At 44.0% G+C, this 25,007-nt stretch overlaps 3 protein-coding genes across 3 annotated transcripts in view; 1 reads left to right on the top strand and 2 right to left on the bottom strand.

Moving 5' to 3' along the window:
• The window catches only part of PCYOX1 (prenylcysteine oxidase 1), a 29,767-nt gene extending 19,802 nt beyond the window's left edge, over window positions 1-9,965 (top strand). The window contains exons 4-7 of the mRNA XM_013006536.2: window positions 4,265-4,476; window positions 5,420-5,572; window positions 5,976-6,630; window positions 9,126-9,965. Coding sequence (XP_012861990.2) covers window positions 4,265-4,476; window positions 5,420-5,572; window positions 5,976-6,630; window positions 9,126-9,138 — 1,033 coding nt within the window. The 3' untranslated portion in view covers window positions 9,139-9,965. The remainder of the gene's footprint in view (window positions 1-4,264; window positions 4,477-5,419; window positions 5,573-5,975; window positions 6,631-9,125) is intronic.
• Window positions 9,966-10,029: 64 nt separating this feature from the next.
• Window positions 10,030-17,425, bottom strand: SNRPG (small nuclear ribonucleoprotein polypeptide G). The gene is made up of 4 exons (XM_030886678.2): window positions 17,319-17,425; window positions 14,262-14,284; window positions 13,527-13,651; window positions 10,030-10,229 (listed from the first exon to the last, which is right to left on the bottom strand). The coding sequence occupies exons 1-4, from the start codon at window positions 17,348-17,350 to the stop codon at window positions 10,179-10,181; spliced, it is 231 nt and encodes a 76-aa protein (XP_030742538.1). The 5' UTR covers window positions 17,351-17,425; the 3' UTR covers window positions 10,030-10,178.
• Window positions 17,426-19,394: 1,969 nt separating this feature from the next.
• FAM136A (family with sequence similarity 136 member A) lies at window positions 19,395-24,995 on the bottom strand. Its single transcript, XM_004710239.2, has 3 exons — window positions 24,883-24,995; window positions 23,770-23,910; window positions 19,395-21,032 (listed from the first exon to the last, which is right to left on the bottom strand). Exons 1-3 carry the CDS (start codon window positions 24,967-24,969, stop codon window positions 20,844-20,846), a joined length of 417 nt encoding a protein of 138 aa, XP_004710296.1. The 5' UTR covers window positions 24,970-24,995; the 3' UTR covers window positions 19,395-20,843.
• Window positions 24,996-25,007: the final 12 nt, after the last annotated feature.

Here is a 25,007-nt window from a genome sequence, read left to right as displayed (position 1 = left end):
CCTTGAGCCTCATTGTATAGGTATGATTGATTGAATCATGATGCCCTTCCATCTTCCATTCAGTTGATAACAGACCAAATGATAGTCTTTCTAGTTTGTTCAGCATCCACTCGTTAGTACAAACTCTTAAAGTCTAATGGATAACCTCATTTGTCCAGAACATTTTTAAAAATTGGAGTTTGCTCTCATTATTCTTAGGAACCCAGGATAAGACCAAATTACTCCGAGTAAAGTTCAGTTCTTGACCTCACACTGGATACGCTGCTGCTGTTTGGCATTTGCACTGCTCCTATCTAAGCCTGACCTCTCCCCACTCAGCTGTCTGTCTGCAGGCTTGTGTGTGTTGTCTTTCTGGAGGGCTGATCACAGAGAAGGCCTTCCCTGAGCACTTGGCCCCATCCTGTACAGAACTGCAACCCTGCCAAGCCCAGGCACTCCCAGTCTTCATTCTCTGATTTATGTTCGTCCCTAGGAATTATCCTCTTTTATTTGGTTAGTACTTTATTTGCATCCAATCTTTTTTTGTTGTTGTTCCCTTGCCTGGAACATAGAGCTTTTTGAGGGCAGGGCTTTTCTTTTGTCTGTTGAGTTGACCCCCATATCATCTGTGCCCAGAACGGATGTAGGTGTTCCAGGCGTATTTGTTGAATGCGTAATGGATGAATAAATAGAATGTACGGGCAACTGTTAATGGTTTGTACAGTGGTTCTCAACTTTCCTCATGCCGCGACCCTTTCATACAGTTTCCCATGTGGTGGGGAACCCCCAGCCATAAAATTATTGCCACTGTTATGAACCGGGCGACCCCTGAGAAAGGGTCGTTCAACCCCCTGAAGGGGTTGCGACCGACCCACGGGTTGAGAACCGCTGGTTTATACAAATAGAGCTCAAGAAGGAAAATTCTTTGTAAGCAGAGACTACTAGTTACTTGTAAATTTGGCTTCTTAATAATATTCTAATGCAACTAGTATCGTAAAAATTTGTAAGTGCACACTGTGTTTATGGTACAGACAGGTAGTGCCTCATCTGACCCTTTGGGAAGCCTCAGGAGCCTTGAGTGAGTGTGATTGGTGGGCACCCGGATGGGAAAGAAGTTTTTATGGTGCCCATGGATAGGGTACTCCGTTGGCTACTGTTTTATCAGGAGATTATGCTTCTTTTCATGAGAAGGAACCGGTGTTTTTACCCTCCATCTCCCAATCTCCTCTGTTAGCTAAATGATGTGGTTGGAAGGAGTTATTTTTGCATTCTCAATTTTGGCACTGATATCTAATCAATTTCCGTACAGAACTTCATTTTTATTCTGTTGAATATGACCTAGTAATTTACATAGACAATATTGAATCTATTGGGGGCGGTGGGATTAGGGAGGGTGCTTCACAAAATTGATGGGAAAATGGAGTTGAAAGATACTGAAATTTTTGCAGCTCTTTGATAAATTGAGTTTATTCTGAGAAGCTTGGAGTAAACTCTCCTCCCATGATCTCTGTTGGTGCTATAGTGATCTTTCTTAGCCACTTATCTCTTTTTTCGTTTTATTTCCTTGTCTGTACTTGTGCCTTGTCCCTTGTCCCTAAGTATAAGCTCCTTAAGGGAAAGGAACCATACTTTTATCTTTTTCATCTTTGTATCACTCGCAACGTCAGGAACAACTAACTGTCTGGATTTACCACGTGAAACAATTTGTGCAAACTTTCTTTAAATCCATAAAGGAAACCTCGATTTCCTTCAGCACCCAAAATATTACTTTACATCGTGCCAGTTAATATGAGGGGTACCCCCAAAACAGAAAACAGCTCTGCTGAGTGGAGCTTTTGTAGTACACATTTTTCCCCTGGGCAAGCTTAGAGCAACTTGCTCTGAGTTAGCGCACCCAGTGGTGTCCTGTGGGAAAGCTCTCTCTGGTCACAGCGAATATTTTTTTGTAAAAGCAGTTTTACTTGAACCTCATGTTTTGTGATTTTTTTTTTTTGAGAACAGTGTCTGGCTGTGAACTTTTGCTTCCTGCTCAGGAAAAATGCTGCAGAAACTGTTGTGATGTTGAACACAGCTTATAAGGACATCACTATGGGAAAAACTCAAGTGGTATTCTCATTTTTAAAAAGGTGAAATGTTGATGACAAACCTTGTTCTGGATGTCCGTCAACTTCCTGTATGGACGAAAATGTTGACAAAATTCATACACTTGTACTCGAAGACTGATGACGGGCCACTGAAGAGATGGGGAAGTTTATCTGGACTATTTATTTTACCAGAAGATTTGGGAATGAGAAGGGTTGCTGTGAAATATGTGCCTCGGGTTCTGACTGACCAGGAAAAAGATCGTGGAGTGGAAACATGCTGTGCTGTGAAAGAACAGCTCCGAAGTGACCCAGACTTTTTTTCCAAGGTCATTAGAGGTGAGGAGACTTAGTGCTATTCTTTTGACCCCCGAAACCAAACATCAATCAAGCCAATGGAAGACACCATCGTCATCTCGCCCCCATCTCTTTATTGAGGGACATTTGAAGTTCATTCCACCAGGTCAGACTGTTGATCAAGCTTTTTATTTAGAGCAGTGGTTCTCAACCTTCCTTATGCCGTGACCCTTCACTACGGTTCCTCATGTCGCGGTGACTCCCCAGCCATAACATTATTTTCGTTGCTAGTTTATCACTGGAACTTTGCTTCTGTTATGAATCAGGTGATGCCTGTGAAAGGGTCGTTCGACCCCTAAAGGGGTCGCGATCCACAGGTTGAGAACCACTGATTTAGAGGTTCTGAAAAGATTGCGTAACAGTGTGTGACAAAAAAGGCCTCATTTGTGGCAGATGGGGGAATCTTAGTGTGCTGGTTTTTGGCAAAAAAACAGCATGCCTCTCTTGCCCCACACACTTGACTCACCTGTCCTCGTTTTGTCTCTGCAACTGAAGAGGGACATGGAAGGACAGCGATGACAGAAGAGGTGAAGAAAAAACGAGGTGCTGTCAGCCATCCAAACAGATAATTTGAAAAATGTTTCCAAGAATGGAATCGCAGATTTGACAAATGTATTAAGTGTAATGGAGAGTACTTTGAAGGTGATTAGTTTGTTTTGTAAAGAAAAATTAAATACATAACATTTTGGGGAAAAAACCCCATTTTTGTAGGGGTACCCCCTCGTATTTCAATGTAGAGTAGTATTTTTGGTGCTGACTGGGTGGCATGGGACTTTTGACATTGATATCCCTGTGGACTGGGAAGTCAGCAGAGCTGACACCTCTGGAGAGAGGAGGCAGGACTTCCCCTTTTCTGTAAAAAAATCGAGGTTTTCTGTGGCCAGGAGTGGGCAGTGTTTCTGTTGGAGGGAAGACTGGATGCAGTGGTGGGGAGAGAGATGACGGAGTGCACCCTGAGGGAACAATGAGTGGTTCTGCTTTCTCACGTGGAGGCTTTGCGTGCACCTGTGGTGGTGGGCCGAGGGGGCACGTCGGGCTTGAACTTTAAATTTGCTACGTGATTTCTGGCCAAATTCTTTTTACCTATTTCGGCTTTGTTTTTCTTTTCTTTATGGACCCCTGGAGCAGGAAGTTAGCCTTTAAAGCCCCATGATTCTTTCTTTAAAAGTCAGGCTAACGGATTTGAATTTTATTTAATATGCAACTATAAATCCAGATTTTAAAGAAATTAAGTGAATGGCAAGCTATTTTGTGATTTTGAAGACATTCACATGTTTCAAAGAAAAAGAGCATATTGTTTAAAGGAAAGTAGAAGCAGGTAGATCAGTTACCGATTTTAACCGTTTGAATATAAATCCTGATCAGGTGAGTGAACAGAGTAACAGATGTTAGGAAGATGGTTGAGGTTTGCTACTGGCCAATGAGGGAAGCAGAAGGGAGCAATAAGGGCACAGAGGGATGGGAAGTTCGATTGGGTAGGGGCTGGGCCTTGGTGGAGAGAGAAGATTGGAGCTGGTGGTAAGAAGAGATTTTGATCTTAGACAACTGAGTGCTTCTGAATTAACGACAAATGATAACAAGGGCATTCCCAGGGATTATATGATTGCAGCCAACAAAGCGTGCATACCACAGACAATGCACTGTGAAAAATGGAGGGGACCAAGAGCTCCCAGAAAACCTGGGAAAGCTTTGACTCAATAGGATAACTAAGCGGGGTCTCCCTTACGTGATAAGTGGAAGCCCATTAAAAGGAAATCAGGAAGTTCGCATGGTTCTTAAGCTCCTATATCCCCTCTTCCTTCCATGTTGCTTGGTGTCTAAAGGCCATGTCTCTTCTTTTGAACAAGGATCTACCGCTACCAGTCTCACGACTATGCCTTCAGCAGTGTAGAGAAGTTAATGCACGCGCTGGGAGGAGACGGCTTCCTGCAAATGCTGAACGGCACCCTTCTTGAAACCCTGGAGAAAGCGGGCTTCTCTGAGAAATTCCTCAACGAAATTGTTACTCCTGTCATGAGGGTTAATTATGGACAAAGCCTGAGTATCAACGGCTTTGTGGGTAAGCTGGGGAACAGTAAGGGACATTACTTCACCAAGGGGCTTACCTGATGCTGGAGTTGGAGAAGGCTACCTTTCTCTGAGAAACGTCAGAAGTTGTTGGCAACATTGTCTATATGTAGATATGAGTTTTTATAGGGAGAGTGCTTTGAGTTTTCATCAGTTCAGTGGTTTTTAACTCCGGGGTGAGGTGGGTCATTTGGCTGTATTTGAAAACATTTGGAACAGAATTTACAGAACAGATTTACTTAGGAAGAGAGTGGGGTGGAGGGCCCATTAGACAACCAGAATGAAAACACATCTTTGGTTGTCACACTGTGTAAGAGGAGGGGTCTCCTGGCAAAGGTCAATAGCCCCAAGCTTGAGAAAGCAAGCGTTCGATTCTCAGAGGTGTCTGACCCTGAACGTGAAGAACTGCTGATTTAGAGGATAACACCGAGGTGCCGTTGGGCTGCTCCCGAACAGCTAATGGAAATGTAAGTGAAACATACTCATAATCAAATTGATCTTTGGACGAAGATCTGAAGATGCTCTGACATCCTAAGATCATGGTATGACTGGTAATATATGATTCAGCCAATGTGATTGAGTCAGTCACTGTGATTGTGTACCGCTTGGTATGACTCAATTTTTCTCGTTATTGGTGGGTGGAGGACTCCAAGGGTGTGTAACCTGTTCAAAGAGAGTCTTGTGCTAAGAAGTATCTCTACCCCTCTCCCGTCTTGTTTGGTTAAATGGCCTGTTGAAGTTCTTAATTATTGAATAAGGGACTGTGTATTTTCATTTTGCAATGGACCCCTTAAATTATGTAACCAGTCCTAACCACTGTTAGGACTTGCATTTGTCCTGGGAAACTGAAGAACTAACTCACTGGGGAAGAGAGTGAGGGTAGAAGGTCTCTTACAAAGTCAAAATCAAAACATGCTTTTTTCTCCCACTGATAGGGGCAGTGTCATTGGCCGGTGTGGAGTCTGGCCTTTGGGCAGTAGAAGGTGGCAATAAACTTGTTTGCTCGGGGCTCCTTCAGGCTTCCAAAGGCAATCTTATACCCGGTTCAGTAATGTACATCGTGGAGAAAACAAAGAGCAAGCACACAGGTGAGCGTGAACGTCTCTCTCGCTGTTGCTGTGAGAGCAGGGAGAAGACAAGCCCCGTGTCTGCCATCTCTCGTTTGCTCTAACAAATGAGGGGGCTCCAAGTGGACCGTGTCATATCGTGTAGAAACGCCCCCAAGTGGTGCTCAAGGACATTAGTAGTAGCCTGACTCTTGGGATTTGAAAATATCCTGATACGTAAAAACTCCCGCTGCTTTTGTACTTGTGGAGGCGGCCTTCTTTTCATGTTGAGTGGGCAAATGGCCGCAAAGTGGTAAAACGACAAGGAACCATTATCTTAAGGAAGAATTCCTTCGAGTGATGGGACTGTTTGCCTACAAGTTTTAGAGGTCTGAAGGGTCGTGTGTTAGAAACGCTAACGTGTGTGCTTCCGTATTCCTTCTAGGGCGTCCCACTAAGAGGTATGAAGTGGTCTACCAAACCGGATCTGAAGTCCACTCAGGCTTCTATGACATCGTCTTGGTGGCCACTCCATTGAACCGAAAAATGTCCAATATAACCTTTCTCAACTTTGATCCTGCAGTCGAGGAATTCCACCAGCACTACAAACACATAGTGACAACTCTAGTTAAGGGAGAACTGAATACAACGATCTTTAGCGCCAGAGCCTTAAATAAATTTGATCTCACTGCAGTCCTAACCACTGATAACCCAGATTTGTTCATTAACAGCATCGGCATTGTGTCCCCTGTAAGAGAACCGGACACGCCTGAGCCAACTACAGATGGGACACACGTTTGGAAGATTTTTTCTGAAGACACTCTTAGTAAAAGGCAAATCTTAAAGCTCTTTCTGTCCTATGATTATGCGGTGAAAAAGCCATGGCTCGCATATCCTCAGTATAAGCCTCCGGAGAAATGCCCCTCCATCGTCCTCCATGATCATCTCTACTATCTCAACGGCATCGAGTGTGCGGCCAGTGCCATGGAAATGAGTGCCATTGGAGCCCACAACGCTGCTCTGCTGGCCTACCACCGCTGGAATGGGCACACAGACATGGTTGACCAGGAGGGCTTATATGAAAAGCTTAAAACCGAACTGTGAGTCACGCCAGCTCTTTGTCCCTTTCTGGTTCCAAATGGGTTATTCTCGGCAAAAAAAAGATGATAAATTCTGAGCAGAGGTGATTTTGAACCAGCTATTTTGCCGTTATCATTGCTTAACAAAAGTAATCCCTTTGGGCCATGAGGAAATAAGTTTTAATTAAGCAGGGAGGCATACTGCTATCGACACACTTTCCTCACTGCTTTCAGGCTCCACAAGCAGTGTGTTTCAAATGTCTGATGGTAAGAATCGTCCGGGCTTTGTTAAAAATACACCTTCCCAAACTCCTCTTGGGGACCAATTCGGTAGGTCTCAGGGTGTGGGTTTGGCTTCTGAATCAGGTTGTAGAGCATTTTTGAGAATAGTCGTTACAGCTGGACATGATCTTCAGTCAGATCAAAACTACTACAGGAGTGGGGTGGTGGGTATGCCTGGCATTATGATTTCAGACCGTTTTTTGACCTTCAATCCCTTTTACTAGAGGTGAAATTTAGAAGTCTTAATAATCCAACGTTACGATGCCATACAGTCTGAAGTTATTGATTTAAGAAATTGGAATTTTATTACCAAACCTAAACAACACTGATAGGTACTCATTACTGGAGATTCTGACTTCATGCACTGCGGATGGGGCCTTAGCACTGATTTTTACAGTTCTAATGTGCAGCCAGGATTGAGAATGATCCAATATAAATTCGACAGTGGACTTCGACTGCTGGGTCAATTAAAGGTAAAATACTTCCTGTACAAGGAGTGAAAATGCCTACAGCGGCATTTCAGTACCAAGAAAGTCCTAAGCAACCTACTTCATTAGCAAAGCAGATCCTTTTTGCAGAGAATTTCTCCCAGCGGCAGCTTTAGTGGTACTCTTGAGTCAGTAGCAACGGCAAAGGCAACTTAACTCTAGTTGGTAGAGTAGGCTATTCGGAACGCATCAAACCTCACCGAGTCATGTGTGTTCAGTGTTAAAGATCTGTCTTTAAAGCTAGTGTAAGGAGCCTGTGGCATAGTGGCATACACATTGGGCTGCTAACCATGGCCCAGCAGTTAGAAGCTCCCAGCCGCTTCGAGGGAGAAAGCTGAAGCTTCCCCTTCCCTTAAAGATGTACAGCCCAAGAAACAAGCCCACGGGGCCGTTCTACTCTGCCGTTGGGTCACTGTGTGCTGCCATCACAGCTAGTGTGGCATTCTGAGTGAGAAATTGGTTGCTGTAATACCCATTTAAGGCAGCGGTCTTCAGTTGTGGCTGCTCACCGGAATCATCTGAAGAGCAGATATATCTTCCCATGATTGTAGGGTGGAAATTTAGTTCTATATCTATAGGCAATCCCTGGTTACGAACAAGGTCAGTTCGTTTAAGTCAAATTGTAATTCACAACCAGGTGCATTTAATTCTTATTTAGCTTTCAATGCAGAACAAAGCTACACATGAAGGTGTTTTTATGAATTTGTTGCAAGCAGGGATTAGTTGAGTCATTTCAAAGTGAGGACAAATATACCTAACATTAAGGGCCATTACAGGACAAGTACGAGTGATTGATAAATCAGAAGTCTGTATGCATTGAGCAGGAATGATATAGCTACCAGACTTAACAAGCAAAAGATTCTAAGTTACAATACTAAATGCAACCAAGTTAGTAAGCACCATTATTAAAAAGAGGTCCTCCAGATGATAGGAGTTATTTTAGCAAAAAGGTGTAAGTGAACATCATATAGTGAAAATTATTTCTTCTTTAGTACAAATATAATTGTGAATATTAATTTGCTGATAAAACTGCCAAATTGCTACAGAGGCAGCAATTAAATTCTTGGTTTAAGGGCAGCTTTTTCTAATCTTATTCTCAACAAATATGTTGAGGCATTCATATTTCTGTCTTGTGGTTTGAATGAAGATATTGGCAAGTGGCGATACTAGAACTAGCCACCAACCGAACCCACTGCTGGTTGTGTTCATTCAGTCCTAGTGTTCCTACAGGAGACCAGGTCCATTGTGAGGCTCAATTTGAATCTTGATGGGCGCAGCTAGTTCCAACCATCTCTTGAGGCAGCTGATGGGTTTGAACCTCTGACCTTGTGGTTAGCAGCCCAATGCTTTGCTCACCGCACCACCTGGGTTCTTTGCTGATATCTAGGGCAATTTCTAATGATGGGAAATATTTTTACTTAGAATGCCAATGTTATTGGTATTAACAAATCTGTACTTTTTTCCAACTCTAACTTGCTTTGTCAGAGGAAAACAGGTATGTCTTACTCAATGTTAAGCCAAACGCAAGGCCTTTAAGTCATTCTGACTTTCGTTAACTTTAAGGGCAGAGTAGAATTGCCCCATGGGGTTCCCAGGTTGTAAATCTGATGGAAGTAGATTGCCACATTTCTCCCAAGCGTTTTGACCACTGCGTCACCAGGCACTTAATAGAATACAGTATTCACAGAATCTTGGGAGAAATAATCAGAATCTGCTACTACAGCAGACCTCTAACCCTTTCCCTAGGAGAGACTTGTGAGAACCGTGCCAGGGCTGAAGGAAAGCCAGCGCTACAGGAGTGGTCCAACCTGAGCCGGCATCAGACTCACCTGAAGAGCTGGTTGAACCACTGTTGGACCTTACCCCGAGTTTCATTCAGTAGGTTTGGAGTGGGACAAAATTAAAATGTCCCCAGGTGATGTTGCTAGTTTAGAAACTGCATTTACAGAACCACTGCTCTACTGTCAACTTTGTGTGGCTGCAAAAAACGCCAAGTCTATCAACATCAATGAAGATTAAACAAAAACAATCCCCGAGAAACTGGGGGGAAAAAATGCATCGGACTTCACACTGGTCTTTATTTTGAACCTTCCAGCTTTTCTGCAAACTCTTCTTTAAATGGAAAGTACCATTTGAGACTCCATTCCCTACAATTTTTACGAGATTACAGAAATAGGCCTACCCATTTATTGAAGTTTCCTAAAGATATGTTTATAAATACAACCATCTGTAGTAACTCCCCAGTTACCAATCTGGTGAGCCATAGAATGAACTCGGTGAATATATGGTGGGTTGCATTTTCGCTGTCATGTCTACAAAGACCACCACGCTGGAAGGTTTTTCTCTGGAATAAACCCATTTAAAATAAAGAACTACATCATTAACTGCTTGTGTCTTACTGCTCTTATACTTCAAATGTGGATGTATTTGGAAGTCATTAGAATAGTTACTAATTCTAAGTTTCTAAAGTTTGAGAATGTTTCAGAACTTATGTTTCCGGCTTATCTTTGTTCATTGTTTGCAAAGTTCTGGTAAAATTCTTCCATGTAATAAGTGACAATTGATTGAAATAAAAACTTAAAAACACCAGGTGAAATTCATGTTGGAAATGCTAGAATAAAAGGTAATGTTTTAATTCTATACTCAAAGAGTATCCAAGAGGAAGCATTTTTTACTATTATAAAAGTTTATTTAACAAAAAAAATTGAACGTGAAAAATGTACATAGCCTCATTTTTACACTGTAGTAAAGCGGGGTGCGTAGAAACAACTGATGTAGATAGAATGTTGAACGTAGCTATCATACTCGCTCCAAGGCTTCTAACATGATGATACTATTGCCTCTTATCACCTAAAAAACCCCAAAACAAACAATCAGGAAAACAATTCACTTAGAAGTATGAAGATAGAGTTCTATCAAAGCATTAATGTGATTCAACCTTGCTGTCAGTGATGAGGGTTAATTTAAGTCACGGAGTTGTCAGTGCCCTTGCATTTGTTCTGACAGCAAGTCCGTGTACAACAGCCAAACACTGCTTGGACCCGTGCCACCTGCACAACTGTCCCTGTGCCTGAGCACTGTCAGCCCACCTTGTGGAAAGGGTCTTCCTACCCAACCCCCCCAAGCCCTTCAGGGACCAGTTTTTCCTGACCCGTCCAAAGCACTAGAGATAAAGTTTAGCCATCCTTGCTTCTAAGGAGCATTCTGGCTATAATGCTTCCAAGACAGACTGATCTGTTTGTTCTTTTGACAGTCCATGGTACTTTAGATAATTCAAAGGCATAGATTCTTCAGTCTTCCTTTTTTCAATGTTCAACTTTTAAACAGATTGAGGACAATTGAAATTCCATGGCTGCACCTTAGTGCTCAAAGTAACTCCTTGCTTTTCAACACTGTAAAGAGGTTTTGTGCAGCAGATTAGATTTACCTAATGCAATGTGTTAGTCAAATCTTAATGAGTGATATTGAGCTACACAGCCCTGTCTAGGTGAGATGCACATCTTTCTAGCTAAAGGCTAAACTGAGCATTTTGAGATGGCATGGCAAGTCTCCACTAACTCATTACCTCTACTAAACTAGATCATCCAAATGTATACATGCTCACCTCTCCTACTCAGGTACTTATGATGAGGGAGCTTCAAAGAGTGGGAAAATTCCATTATCTTTTGTTTTTCCATGAACCTTCTGATGTGGAGTTTAAAGAAATTTAGGGAACAGAAAGGAAGTGGCTTAAATCACTTTATGAAGAGGGTGTTTTTATTTATCTGCCTTGAAAGTTGGGTAGAAAACTGATAGGTAAATACGCAGCTTCAGACAGAATGGAGATGAAAATACAAAGGGAATAAGGAAAAAAGGGAATAGGGATCAATGTTGGCATCAATCTCAAGTGACCTCTAATGCCAGATTAGTGCATGTGCGTAAAGCACTATGAAACCAACAATGAGCCAGTAAAAGCGTCACACTTAAGGAATGATAGTCTTACTGCTCGGGCAACAGCATGAAACTGAATGACAGACAGCTCAGGGAAGCTGGAAGACAAGTTACAAGGTCTTTCACGCTTCAGGCACTTCATAAATGAAGACTAGGAAGGTTACGTATGAGAAGAAATGAAACAGCTGCTAACTGAGCTCATGAGGGGCAGGAGTCGTCACCGGTGAGTATGAATTACTAACCATTCACTTTACCAGCCAAGCACTTCACGATGGTGTGCCACCAGGGTTACGTGGAAGGCTAAGGAGCAGTTGAGAACTGGCAACAGTAGATCAAAACCCAACTCAAGTAGGAGTCGTATCGGTGAAAGAAATCGGGGGATGATGAGAAATAGAAAGCGTGTATTAGAAATAATTGCTTGGCCATGTTGTCGGGAGAGGAATCCTTAAGGAACATCACACTTGGGGAAGTGGAGAGGCAAGGAAGAGGAATGTCCTCGGGGAGGACTGGCAGGCTCAAGCGTGGGAGCAGTGGTGAAGATGGCACAAGCCTGGGCAGTGTCTTGTTGCGCATAAGGTGGCCACACATTAGAACCAACAACATTAGAAACAGAAGTATTTGCATTAAGAAGACAAAGTGGAGATTTGGCTGCAGGCAGCTAAGAGAGTAGGTCTATAACTATTTTTTCCTCCATTCTAGTTTATTTATACATATACGAATACTGTTTACCCCATTCAGATATACTTTCCATGTGGGCAGGGACTTTGGTACAATACCCCTACGTATCTAAAATAGTATATATATAGAACTCAATAGGTACCTGGAAAGTAAACAAACTCCTATGTGATCAAACCACACCAGACAGACTGGACCAGGATAGAGGGCAGTGTCCCAGAATCTGGCACATAATGAGTATGGTGTGGGGGTGCCCCCCCGCCAATATTTTTTTAACCCTAAAAAGGCACATTGAAAGAGCCCACTGACACTCTATTCTGGTAAATTAGGAATGGAAATGTTGAAAAGCTAACCAACATGCTTAGCTAATTCTCTTAAGTTTCTAGCTTCTAACTATAGTTGATGAAGATCATAACTGATCAACACATGAAAACCTAGTCAGTCCTTCAAGCTCCTTCAAATTTGTCCCCGGACTTGCCGAGAGAAGCGATTTCAGATGACTGATTTTTAGTTCCAAGAGGTTTCCTTTTAACATCATTAAAAAACCCATTATGTATAAGAACATTTCCTTAAAAGGGTAATAACACTCTTTCTTGCCTTCTCACGTTATAGAAAATAAGCTTAGTTGGTGAATGTTTCCATCTCACAATGTTCTTTTTTTGACACAGTATTTGAGGCCCAATTTTTCAACCTAAAGTCATTAGGCCCATAATTCCATGATCTTACTCCTTTTGTTGCATGTAAATCGTTTTGGTAAAGTGCTACTTAGTGAATTTAAGCCTACTGAAAATATTGTATATACCCGACTATAAGCCGACCCGAGTTTTCAGCCAAGGCACCTAATTTTACCACGAAAACTGCATAAAAACATGCTGAAAAACACAGGCTCCACACAAGTATATATGGTATATAGCTTGCTACTAAGACTATGAGCTGCCACAACCCAAAACAGCCACTGAAATAACCTCGCAGAGGTCCTGAAGCATGTCCCCCCACTGCCACTGAGGCCACCTCATAGCACCCCTGGTGCAAGGTTTCTGAGATGGCAACACTGTACAGGAGCTGACAGCATCATCTTCCATGGAGTGGTTGGTGGGTTTGAACCTCCAACTTTATAGCTTGCAGCCCAACACCTAACCTGCAATGCCACTATTTTTAGGTATGTCCTGGATTGGAAAGAACTCTTATGGGGATGGATCTGGGGTAATAATTTCTTATAAAATTTCTAATGTGATTATAAAGGCTCTAAATTTAGCAGTTAATCTTGGCTTCACATTAGAATCAAGGGAACCAGGAGGACTTAAGACCGAGAAACCATCGCACTAATGACGGACTAGGGACCTTTAAATTGGAACCAGGCTAAACGTGACTTTCAATAGCTCTATCAAACCCAAAGACCTTGGAGGGCTCCATATGGTTGCGGTCTTGCCGACAGGTGACAGGGAGGGATATTATTGCAGCTGACTGACGGCTAAGTTAAACTAAAAGAAGGATGGAGAATCCAGAATGCAAGCACTAAAGGGAAACCCCCTCTTTACTTACCACCATTCCAATATTGTTCTGTTGTCCACTAGTTGCCATCTCCACACATTCATCTATCACAAGATTCATAAAGGGATCAAATCCCCGAAGTATCCCTTGGACATGCCTGCCACCATTTAATTTCACTATAAAAGGAAAAAAAGTTATGTTAGATACATCATGCTGTTTCCTTAAAGGCTTGCTGCAAAGGAAACACTAGTTTCATTTTTCACCTTTCTGGAATAGACCAGGATCTTCCCCCTAAAGTCTTGCCTATTGTTTTAAGCAAAAACAAGCAAAACCCAATTCAATGAACAGAATTAATGCTGTTAATGTACAGGAGTAATTACATGCTGCATCATAGTGACTCCTTTTTTAAAAAATTATAAGCCACTACATATACCTTGAAATTTTAATACAATAAGCTTTATGGGATTGGTCTGTAACTGCTGGATGTTCATAACCCAGATGCAGGAGACTCAGGGACTCCTTGTAGTAAAAAGTCTGAAATGGTTTAAACTTCTAAAATATTAGGAACTAAATAAAATTATCTAGTTAGGATTCTGTAAGCCTGTTTAATTAATGGATGCGAATTAATGGTTCAATGTGTGCTAAATATTTTTTAAAAACCATTTTATCAAGGGATCATACAACTCATTACAATCCATACAGTGTACTAAATTTTTACAAAATTGTTCCGAACATTATATATTGTCAAGACAAAAAAAAAAAAAAAGGTTAAAAAAAAGCACTTACATGATAACTTCTTGTCCATAAATCTGGCAAAAAAGAAAGTAAATATTACTAGCTGATTAAAAAAATTGAAGTATAAGTAAGCATAGAATTAGGTATAGTCAGTACAATTTACACAATAGAAACAATGAAATTTAAAATGGTAAAAACCTATCAATGTAGAGAGTGAGGTAGTAAGGAGCTACCTAAAGTAGCTAAAATACACAGCAATATAGTTTATGAGCCTGTGTGTGGAGGGGATAGTTTTAAAAAAAGTATACATTACTTTCTCCATAGGATTTCTACATCAAAATGTTTGTGGGAGCAGGCAGCCCATCTTTCTCACTGCAAAGAAGCGAATGCACTCGAATTCCTGGCCTTGTGGTTAATTAACAGCCCAATGCTTAACCCACTCCTCCACCAATACTAACCTCATTTTCAGTGATTGGATTTTATAGCCCCAACAGAAACACACAGATTTGGCTACATTTTGTTAATTCCAACAAACCATGAAGACACCAGCGGGTAACAAAACCACATCCAATCCATTAAGCAATTTACTTCTGGAAAAATAATTAGTGCTGTTTTAAGTGTTCAGGATAGGTATACCTTAGCACAATATTCCTTTAAATATATTTTTGTTGAAAACATGTACAACAGCATATCATAATTCATTAATTTCTACACATACAATTCAGGGGTCCTGATTACCAAAACTGTGTAACTATTCTCCTGCTTTCTCCAAATTGTTCCTCCTTCATTAACACAAACTCACGATCCCTCAAGTTTCTGTCTAACCTTTTTGCAGTTATCAATTTGGTCCCATGTCATATCTTTTAAAAAGCACAATGCTTAAGGCACACGTAATTTAAAAATTAAGTTAAACTACTGTTTGGCTGGAAGACTTCAGGATTTATTTTTTTATTTAGGTTTAAAGATTATTCCAAGACAATAGTTTTAAGGATTAATTCAACCTCAGAAGCTTCAGAAAAAACTAATTTCCACAAAAATTTGAAACTCAGCTCCACATCTCTTGCCCTTATGATCAAGATTCTTTTCCTATAAACAACATATTCTACCATGATAGCTGGGCACCATCTAGTCATTCTGGTCTCGGGCAAAATTGAACGTTCATTTGAAATGAAACCATTTGGATTAAAAGAAAATCTCCTCTCAGCAACAGTATGAGAATATGAAACCCTGCAATCAAATTCATTTGTTCTCTTCCAGCTACTCTGAAGCTAGAAAATCAGGAATTCGATTCATAGGTATAGCATAGCAGAGAAGAACTAACCCGTAGATAAATGCCAAGGTATGATGGAAGTACGAATCAAAACATGTCCAATTAATATTTATATATTATTATATAATATTTATATATTAATACACTTTAATATATAAAATTAAGAACCACTGAGCTATGCTAAAACCACTAAACCAAGGCAAACCAACCCCCTAGCAATCCTAGATAGGGTTCTTGAGGCTGTAAATCTTTATGGGAGCAGAGCCTCACTTTTCTCCTTCCCAGTGGCATTGTGGTTAGCAGTCCAATACTTACAAGACAATGCCAACAGGGAGGAAAGCACAAAGTTGTGAAAGATGATGATGCTTGCAAGAAAGCAACAAAAAACCAAAACGAGACTCTGCATGAACCGTCCCTACTCACAGCAACTTTACAACACTGCAATTGTTTAGAGGAGAAAAGCCCTGTCTTTCTCCCTTGTGGTTTCCAACTACTGACCTCTCACATCACAGCCGCAGGAATATCCCCTAAGCCACCAGGCTCCAATAAAGCAAAGGAGGGGGTACAAGTTTTGACATTTTAGAAGCAGAACTGACAGAATTTTCTAACTCATTAAACAAAGGGGTTAGATGAGCAAAGTTTCAAAACTAGTTTCATCCTCTCAAATAACATATTAAGAATGGGAAATGAACCCTAAAATGCAAGCATGATCCTTTTATTAAAAAAGTAAACACAATTTCACCGGTTTCTGATGTAGCCTGGGGATCCAAGTGCACCCACCAACAAAAGAATGAATTTCAGCAAGTATTTTTGCGACAATTTCTAATTTTCTTAATGTTAGGCCTACACATTAAAAGCGCAAATTCCATACAAAGGCTGGCTTGGATACAAATGTGCACTTATTTTATTAAAAAAATAATCTTATTGGGGGTTCTTACAGCTCTTGTAACAATCAATTGATAACATTAATTGTATCAAGCACCAAATGTGCATTTAAACGTAAAACCGAGAAGAGCTTTTTCTTCCCTCTGACTTCAAGCGTCGTCAACAAAGGAACTATACATAGAGCAGACCTGGATGGCGGACCAGAAAGTGATCCCTGGGGCAACCCAGCGACGCCAGCAAGCATCTCAGCATTAAAAAACCCCCCACCAACCCCCCAGACATACAAGACTTAGGAGACACACCACGAGCTATGTCCAGTCAAGCAGCGTTTGAAAAGTTAAAAGCTTCAAACTGCGGGTCCTGATAAAGCAGGCTGGCCTGTTTACAGAGTCCGGTTTCGAGGTCTACCGAGTGCAGGAAAAATTACAAAAACGCCCGGCCTTCTGGGATGAGCAAAACGGTCTCACACAACGTTGCTGATCAGAGCATGTCTAAATCTGCATACGAGGCCAGGGAAAGCCAAGTCTAAATCTGCATAAGAGGCCAGGAATTGTAATTACATGTAAATGTTCAAACAGCACAACCCACTCTCTAGGATGCAAGCGGCTTTTGTCTCCTCCTATCCAAGGCTTGCACGGCAGCCACTTTAGCCGGAGCACGACGCTACTCGCACGTTCCACAAAGGGGGGTGTCGCGGCGCCCTAGCCAAGGGCAGCCCGTGGAGATGTGAGGTGGGAAGCTCGGGGGCCCGGAAGGTCCCCAGGCGGAACGGGGGCGCCCTCGCTGCTTTAGAAACCCGGCTGCGCGGCCGCGGGCTGGAAGGAGGGGAGGCGCAGGGGGCCCGCGCTCCTCGGCCTACGCCGCCGGGGCGCGCAGACGGGAAACGGGGGGTCGAAAGCACTTGTAGCTCACCGGGAGGCTACCACTTCGACTTGGCCTTGACAGGCACTTACTTTTTCAACTCGGGCGGATGAGCCTTGCTCATTGTGTCTTCTCTGGAGGGTCAGCGCTGCCTTGAAACAGAATTCGCGGCTCCTCTCACGCTCCCGCGGTCGGTCGGCGTCTTGGCGTCTGACGTCACTGGTCCGGTTAGCCAATAGACAGATGGCGTCTCACCTCGCGATACTTTACCCGGAACGTGGCTCTCGGCTTTGAGTTTCCGGTTGCGTGGTAAGGGATTGGCCAGGGAGCGATCCTCAGTTCCGGTTCACTTCCCTCCACCCCACCTGTTTTATTGGCACATGATCTTTCTACTTCATACAATTCAATCGTTCAATCATGTCAAGAAGAATTGTACGATCATTACCACAATCAATTTCAGGACATTTTCTTTCTCTCTTCCCACTCCATGACTAAACCACCTTTCAAATGAGCTGTGTAATCAGATTCAGTTAATACCGGTTCATTCTTGTATAAAATTAAACATCCGGTCCTGAGGTTTCTGAGTTACATTCACTTAATTTTTTCTTATGCACCAAATGTTCAATTTGCCCGAGTTAAGGCAAACCCGTGCACAACGGGATCAGGGTATTAGAGGCTGATTTTTTGGAAGCACGGTAGATAGCTAAGCCTATCTTGCTGGTCCGTCTTAGTCTTGAAGTGCCTTTGAAAACTGCTCAGCATCATCGGCACGTGTCACGCTCCACTGATGAAAGGGAGGCGGCTGAATATGCTTGCGGTGCATTGGCCAGCAATCAGCAGGGTTTCTGGCCTGCAAGAATTCCATTATAGATATTCCTTTGGCATTTATCTCACAACATAGCATCAAGACAAGGGCTCCGGTTACATGAATGAGTTTTTCACCCTAAGAGCCTCAGTCTCTGTATCTTGAGTTCTTAAGTACCCACACTTTAAAGCACCCTCAAATTCCTGATGGAAGGCCCCAGAATACATTGCCCCTGTAGATCTGCTTCTGTAAAGATGTACAGCCTTGAATACATATATACATTTTACATTTATCTCTTTGGAGACCCTATACAAGGTTGCTGAGTCAGAATCAACTTGATGGCGGTTGTTGGGCTATATTGCCCCTATATATAAAATGTAAAGTGCAAGACACAAGTCTATTATGAAGAACTGAATTTTCATGTCCAGCACACAGCGTCAAAGATGACCCCCAACTTGTTCCCAGTTGCGAATTTACTCCAAATAGAAAAAGGGCTATTTCTGCTTTAAACTGGTGTCGTGGTTATGAGTTGGGCTGCTAACCACAATGTCTGCAGTTCGAAACCACCAGCCACTCCATGGCAGAAAGATGGTTTTCTGCTCCTGTAAAGAATTACTTTCTCTGAATCCCACAGGTCCAATTCTATCTTGTTCTAGAGCAGTGGTTCTCAACCCTCCTAATGCCGTGATCCTTTAATGCAGTTCCTTATGTTGTGGTGACCCCCCAACCAGAATTTTTGTTGCCACTTCATAACTGTAATTTTGCTAGTTATCAATCGGGTGACCCCTATGAATCATTCGACCCCCAAAGGGGTCGCAGCCCACAGGTTGAGAACTGCTGTAGGATTACAAGTCCAAATCGACTGAATAACAGTGATTAGTAATTTCTGCTTTATACACTTTGTTGATTCCAAGAGGTCATTCTCGTAAACTAAATTTATTCCTAATGTTCATAGATGGTTCTACTTAAATACCAATTATAATTAAGAACTTAAAACTCACATTTTATATTCTCTTGATACTTAAAATCCTACACATTGAATTTTCTTGAGGGGATCAATATATCATTTATACTTATTGCTGTTAGTGTCTAGCTGAGACTAGAGACCTTACATGGATATTATACTGGGTTTGTTTTTTTGTATTGTACTGTTCTTTAAAAGTTCCTTAAACAGTTTTTTTTACATTAAGACTTCCCCAGCCTTCCTCAAAGTTTTCCCTGTTTTCAACGAAATACTACTGCACACACGTAACTACTATCACTCTTCTGTATGTTGTCTTCATAAAACTCTTCTCACACATTACAAGCCCTGAGAAAGTTATGTAAGACAAGTTTCAGCTATGAGGAAAGAAACACAATAGGGTGGGGAAAAGTAAAACTCTTTTAATTAAACCACTAGGAAAATATATCACAGTTTTGAAACAGCAGACAGGCCGTATTATCACACTTCAGGTATTAAGTTGGTAGAAAGGTGACATGTCCCTTATGGAAATAAGGTGTCACTGAAGTAGGAACATCACACTAGAGGCTTTGGGCAGAAAGAAAGTGGCATTTGATAATGGGGTGGCCCTCCTTGGCTCTAGAAGAGTCACAGGTCTCCCTTACCCCTGAGTCACTCACTCACTTTTTCTCCCTCGACTGTCCTGTTGCCGGGAGATTGGCTAACAGGACTCTGATAACACAGGGGATAAGAAAGCAGTTGGACATGCCACCAGGAAAGACCCATCAGTTAAAAGAAGGCATTCTGTTTGGGAGAGGGCCAACAAAAATGAAACCCTCTGTGAGACAGACACTGGGACCACACACGTCAGTGATCACAGCGATTGCACAGGCTTGGCAAGATGTGTTTTGTTGTACACAAAAAGGGCACCTTGAGTTGGGCCGACTCAATGAACCAGTAAGTAATGTCCTGTTTCGGCTTTCATTTCTTTCGGCTGCCACCAGTTTCCCTCTTAGTGTTCATTAACAGTTACTGGTACACACTTCACTGTCCAGACCCCCTTTGCTTCCAGGGGAAGAGATGGTCCTGTCACTGCTGCACACAGCTTTGGGGCCACCAGGACGGCCAGTGGAAAGGAAGCTCTGCCTCCCACAGCCAGAGGGACACTCTTTCAGGTTTTTGCAGTGTCTGTGCTGAGAGTCCATGTGTGCCAATTTCAAGAACAGCCTATCTTGAGAGCCAGATGAGGCCAAAGAGCCTTTCAAAGATCTTATCCCAACCACCCTGTCTCCCGACTTGACATCTGAATCACTGTCGGACCCTTGCATATAAAACAAAACCGAACGAAACAAAGACCTCCATTTCCATTTTCCTCTTCTGAATTATTGTTCTCATGCATTTTGTCTTACAGCTTATGGAAAATGGGGTGACAAGACTTCTTGTAAACAGGAGGTTGGCGAGAAACAGAAATACTCCTAAAACTCCACCAGATTACAGACAGGTTGGAGGGACGTGCCAGCATGCTGGTACCTGTAAACTCAGGAGACTCGGGTGCCCTGGGATGGCTCTGGCTCAGGACAGCAAGGGAGAGACCCACGATCAGGATAAGCACCTGCCACATACAACTGAGACTCCACGTAACTTACTCGTACGACCTCCAACCCAAATGACAGCACCAGCTTGCCCAATTTCCTTCCTGTGAGCTAGAATTGATAAAAGAGCCGGTGTCCAGAGCCAGGTGATATTCCTTAAACTTGCTGCTATCCTTTTTTTTTTTTTCCCTTTCATAAAATTCACTTAAAAGACCCAAGTTCCCCTTCTTCTTTTTTATAAAGATTCCTGCCCTGATCCCCAGTGGCCTCTGGCAGACATTTATTTTGCGATGGAAGAGAGGGACTCCTTCATCTTCTTGGTCATGGACGGGATGAGGTGCATGTGGTCATCCACACATCTGGTCACACAGCTCTCCAGCTGCTGCTTCACCTGCAGCTCTTTACTCCCGGCATCCATTGAGTCTTTGGCTTTGTCGTTGCAGTGCATGGTACACCGGGCCAGGCGGTCCTGTGGCACGAAGGAAGGGGGCAGAGAAGGGTGAGAAGCTGCCTCATTACCGAGTGCCTATCATGTGCCAGGCCCTGTGGTATAAGGCTCTGCCACTTGATAGGGCTTCACAGATTGCGGTAAATGGAATCATGAGATAATGTTTTTTTTCTCTCACACATCTTTTGGGAAAATTACCTTCGGACATGACCTTGATTCATTAAAGGGACATGATAGTGAAGAGCCGTGGTGGCATCGTGGTTACGTGGTGGGCTGCTAAATGCAAGGCCAGCAGTTCAAAACCATCAGCTGCACGGTGGAAGAAAGATGGGCTTTCTACTCCCTAAGCGTGACAGTCTCAGAAACTCACGGGAGTTCTCCTGGCCTTGTAGGGGCGTCACTAGGAGTCAGATTTTTTTTTTTCTTGTAGTGCAGTTGGGAGTCCCTGGGTGGTGCTACTAACTGAAAGGATGACATTCGAATCCACCTGGAGATACCTCAGAAGAAAGCCTTGGTGATCCACTTCCAAAATATCAGCCAGAGAGAACCCTGTAGTGCAACTTTCTATTCTAACCAGGCAAGGTGGCCGTGAGTTGGCACTGATCGATGACAATTGTTTTTGCTTTCTGTTTCCAGTGCAGGTATGCAACGTTAGGTGGGAGTTCTTGGGTGGGGTAAATGATTAAGCACTCAGTTACTAATTGAAAGGTTAGTAGTTCCATCTATTCAGAAGAGCCTTGGATGAGTGATCCACTTCCAAGATCCACGAGTAGACCCAGTAATCTACTTCCAAAAAACCAGCCATGGAAAGCCCTATGAGAGCACCCCTCGTCGGACACACGTGGGGTGCTGTGGCCTTCGTGGCAACGGGTCTGGTTTCTACCTAAGACTATGGAGTCTCGGAAACCCACAGGGGCAGCAGTTCTACCCTGTCCTGTAGGGTCGCTATGAGCCGGAATCGACTCGATGGCAGTGAGTGGGGTTTTTTTGAGTGGTAGCAGATGGGTCCAGAGCTATCAAATCCAGAAAGCAGGCACATGATGGAATGAATTGTATACAGTGCTTCCAGGAAGTGGAGGTTCCTGGAGCTTAGAGGCCCCAAACTACGGAAAGACTTACAAACATGTTGATTCCTTCATGTCTGTCCATGCTACAGAAAAACTGACTTCAACAAGCATCACTGAGCATCTACTATGTGCCCAGCATCTTCTGCTGGGAAACGCAGGCGTAAGTAAAACAGTCCCCGCCCTGGCAGAACTCACACCTAGGCAGGGGAGAGACAGAAAGAACTAAGTGGAATCATTGCAGTTGGTGACATGAATCTGGCATGCAGGTGCAAAGTCTGGTCTCGAGTGTGAATGTAGGAATTGTCAGCATGTCGATGGCACTTAGGGCTACTGTGTAAGACTAGCAGAGGCTAGAAAAATTCTATGGATTTGGACACGCCAGTGCTCAAATGATGGTGGGGCGGGATCAGCAAACGTGGCCGGGAGAGGGTGGTCAGGGAGGGAAGAGGGCCAGCAGGAGCGTGGGTATTCCGAAGGCCAAGTTAATAGGTGTTCCAAAGAGAAGGCGAGTGACCACCTACTTTAACGATGCAGACAGGCCTCGTAGGACGAGGACAGAGAAACGACCGCTGCAAAGCACGCTGACACAGGGGGAGTCTGAGTGGAGAGGGTGGAAAATGGAAGGATAAAATTATCCAGCAACCTAAGAAGTGCGTTTTGAAAACCAGCTGCCAAAACGAACCCCAAAGAAACCCTTTGAAATTCTCTGACTTTGGAGAAATCATGGTTTCTCCCTCCTTCACAATGGCAGGAATCCAGAAGGAGCAAAATGTAAAAACGTATCCCATAAAAACATCCGCTGCTTTCCCCCAGGCATAGGACCTCAGGCTATTCAACCCTGGGTTAGGGACAGGCCCTGTTTCCCAAGTTCTACTGACGTGTACAGAGAGGAAGGAAATAAAGTGAAATTGTTGATGTCTTTCACTCCAGAGGACAAATGGAGCCATTGCTGTCACCTTAGAGGGGCTGGTGAACGAGCCATCGGTGAACCCACAAGAGTAACGACAATCTCTCTCTCAGAGACTACTGTCTTCTGAGGGAGGCGCTCTCCCATTCGGATATAGCCGTTAGGGGCAGTCTCGGGTAGGTGTCTACGTTTACAAAATGGTAGCAGGGTCTTGCTTTAATCTTGATATTTTTCATACTGGCCTAGTCCAGCCCCGTGCAGATTCTGCTACTGTCTTAAAATACGCTGTTTATCAATCAATATACATTTTCACCACCCCCTCCTGGGTAGACTAACATCTGTCAAGTATAGAACTCTTTGTAGGGTTTTCAGTGGCTGATTTCAAAGTGGGTCACCAGGCCTATCTCCCAAGGTTCCTCTGGGATCCAGAAGGCTTTATTTATATTTACAGTCTACAGACTGTGTTTATGGCAAGAAAAAGTAAAAATTAAAAAAGGGGGTGGGGTGGGGTGGGGAGGAAGGCCTAAGACGCATGGTTATGAACATAATGCCTTTGTATCACATTGTTTCCAAAGTGAAATATGGTCTGATTTCTGGTCTTCAACTTCTAAGCCTTCCCCCCAACTTTCAAGTCACAGGAAGACTCTGGCCTTATGTCCATCACAAATATCAAAAGGGTCACGTCACGAAGGCCAAGATTCTTGAACAAATGCTTGTCAGCTCTTGTAAAAGAACAACTTCCTGGGTCTCCTCACCATACTCTTCCACGTGGGCCGTTTCTCACCTGGAACCTCTCCAGTTCGCTGGTCACCAGGGCCTGGGCTTGCGCCAGCGGCGCATGGCAGCGCTCAATGCACTGGTGCACTTGCTGCATGGAGGCCAGGCTGTCCTCACAGCAGCTGGCGCTGCACCGGAACATGGCACCCTGGGGAAGGAGAGCAGAGTCGGGTTAGGGATCAAAGCCTCTGCGACACAGACTGGCGGCTCCCCAGCCGCCTTCTGCTTTCATGCCCCTCTGGAACGAGGCCTCAGGACCACAAACAGGAAAATTATCCGTAGTGCTTAGTCGGAGTGTTTAATAACAAACACTCTGTGCTGTCGGCTCATTGATAGTTGGTTTACATCCATGGCTGGGGTGGGTCAGATGACGCCATGTTCTGAAAATCAGCTCTGTACTACCGGTCACAGGTGCCCTGGTCGCACAGTGGTCAGAGTTGGGCTGCTAACTGTAAGGTCAGCAGTTCGAAACCACCAGCTGCTCCGTGGAACAAAGACGAGGCTTTGTACTCCCTTAAAAGAGTTACAGCCTCCGAGACCCACAGGGGCAGTTCTACCCTGTCTTGCTATGGGTCAGAATTGAGCCGATGGCAGAGGTTTTGGTATGACACGGCAAAGGCTGGCCACGTCCGACACAAAACAACACGGAAGGGTTCACAGAGGAACGTCACACAGGCCACGCTGTATGATGGGACAGGATGGGTGCCCGTCCTGGCCATCAGGGAGGCTGGTCTTTCCGGTCTCTCACCTTGGCCTTTCACCTTGGCTCGTGCCGGTCTAGGCCTCGAGCTGTCGAGGGCGGGGTGGGGGACAGGGGCGGGGGGCAGGGGCGGCCCATGAAGGGAGAGAAGGGGAGAAGAATGTCTCCCACGAGGAGCTGCCCAGCTCGGACCTACAGACACACACGCTTCCGGCCGGGCTGGATTAGTGGGAAATGGCCGTGCGCACGGCGGGAGGGCACGGATGTCATCCCATCGGGAAAAGCCCCGCGAGGCGTGTGGCCTGCGCCGCCGCCGCGACCGCAGCGCACCCGGGTCCGAGCAGGCCCCCCGAGGCGGCTGCGGGGAGGGCCCGGCCCCCGGCTGCTCAGCGGAGGGCGCCCCTGGCCCGGCGCCGCTACCTGCATCTTCCGGATGTTCTCCCTCTCCAGGCTCTTCACCATGGAGTCCACTGCCTCCTGCACGCGGAGCTGCTGCAGCTCCGCCATGGTGACCCCGCGCTGCGGCCCACCGCGCCGGCGCCCAC

Source organism: Echinops telfairi, unplaced genomic scaffold (genome assembly GCF_000313985.2).
Source record: "Echinops telfairi isolate 266 unplaced genomic scaffold, ASM31398v2 ScPeMD7_2573;HRSCAF=3158, whole genome shotgun sequence".
NCBI classification, from domain to species: Eukaryota; Metazoa; Chordata; class Mammalia; order Afrosoricida; family Tenrecidae; genus Echinops; species Echinops telfairi.
The sequence above is the reverse complement of the archived record's forward strand: the minus strand, read 5'-3'. Positions and strand labels throughout refer to the sequence as shown.

Bases quoted from the DNA above. Each gene is read 5' to 3' on its own strand.
- FAM136A (XM_004710239.2), bottom strand. From the start codon at position 24,969: ATGGCGGAGCTGCAGCAGCTCCGCGTGCAGGAGGCAGTGGACTCCATG. The intron at 23,911-24,882 runs GTAGCGGCGCCG...CTCCTTCCCCAG, and splicing joins AGAACATCCGGAAGATGCAG to GGTGCCATGTTCCGGTGCAG. The intron at 21,033-23,769 runs GTGAGAAACGGC...TTCGTGCCACAG, and splicing joins GCGAACTGGAGAGGTTCCAG to GACCGCCTGGCCCGGTGTAC.
- SNRPG (XM_030886678.2), bottom strand. From the start codon at position 17,350: ATGAGCAAGGCTCATCCGCCCGAGTTGAAAAA. The intron at 14,285-17,318 runs GTAAGTGCCTGT...CTTTTTTGCCAG, and splicing joins CATCCGCCCGAGTTGAAAAA to ATTTATGGACAAGAAGTTAT. The intron at 13,652-14,261 runs GTAAGTGCTTTT...TTCCTTTTATAG, and splicing joins TATGGACAAGAAGTTATCAT to TGAAATTAAATGGTGGCAGG.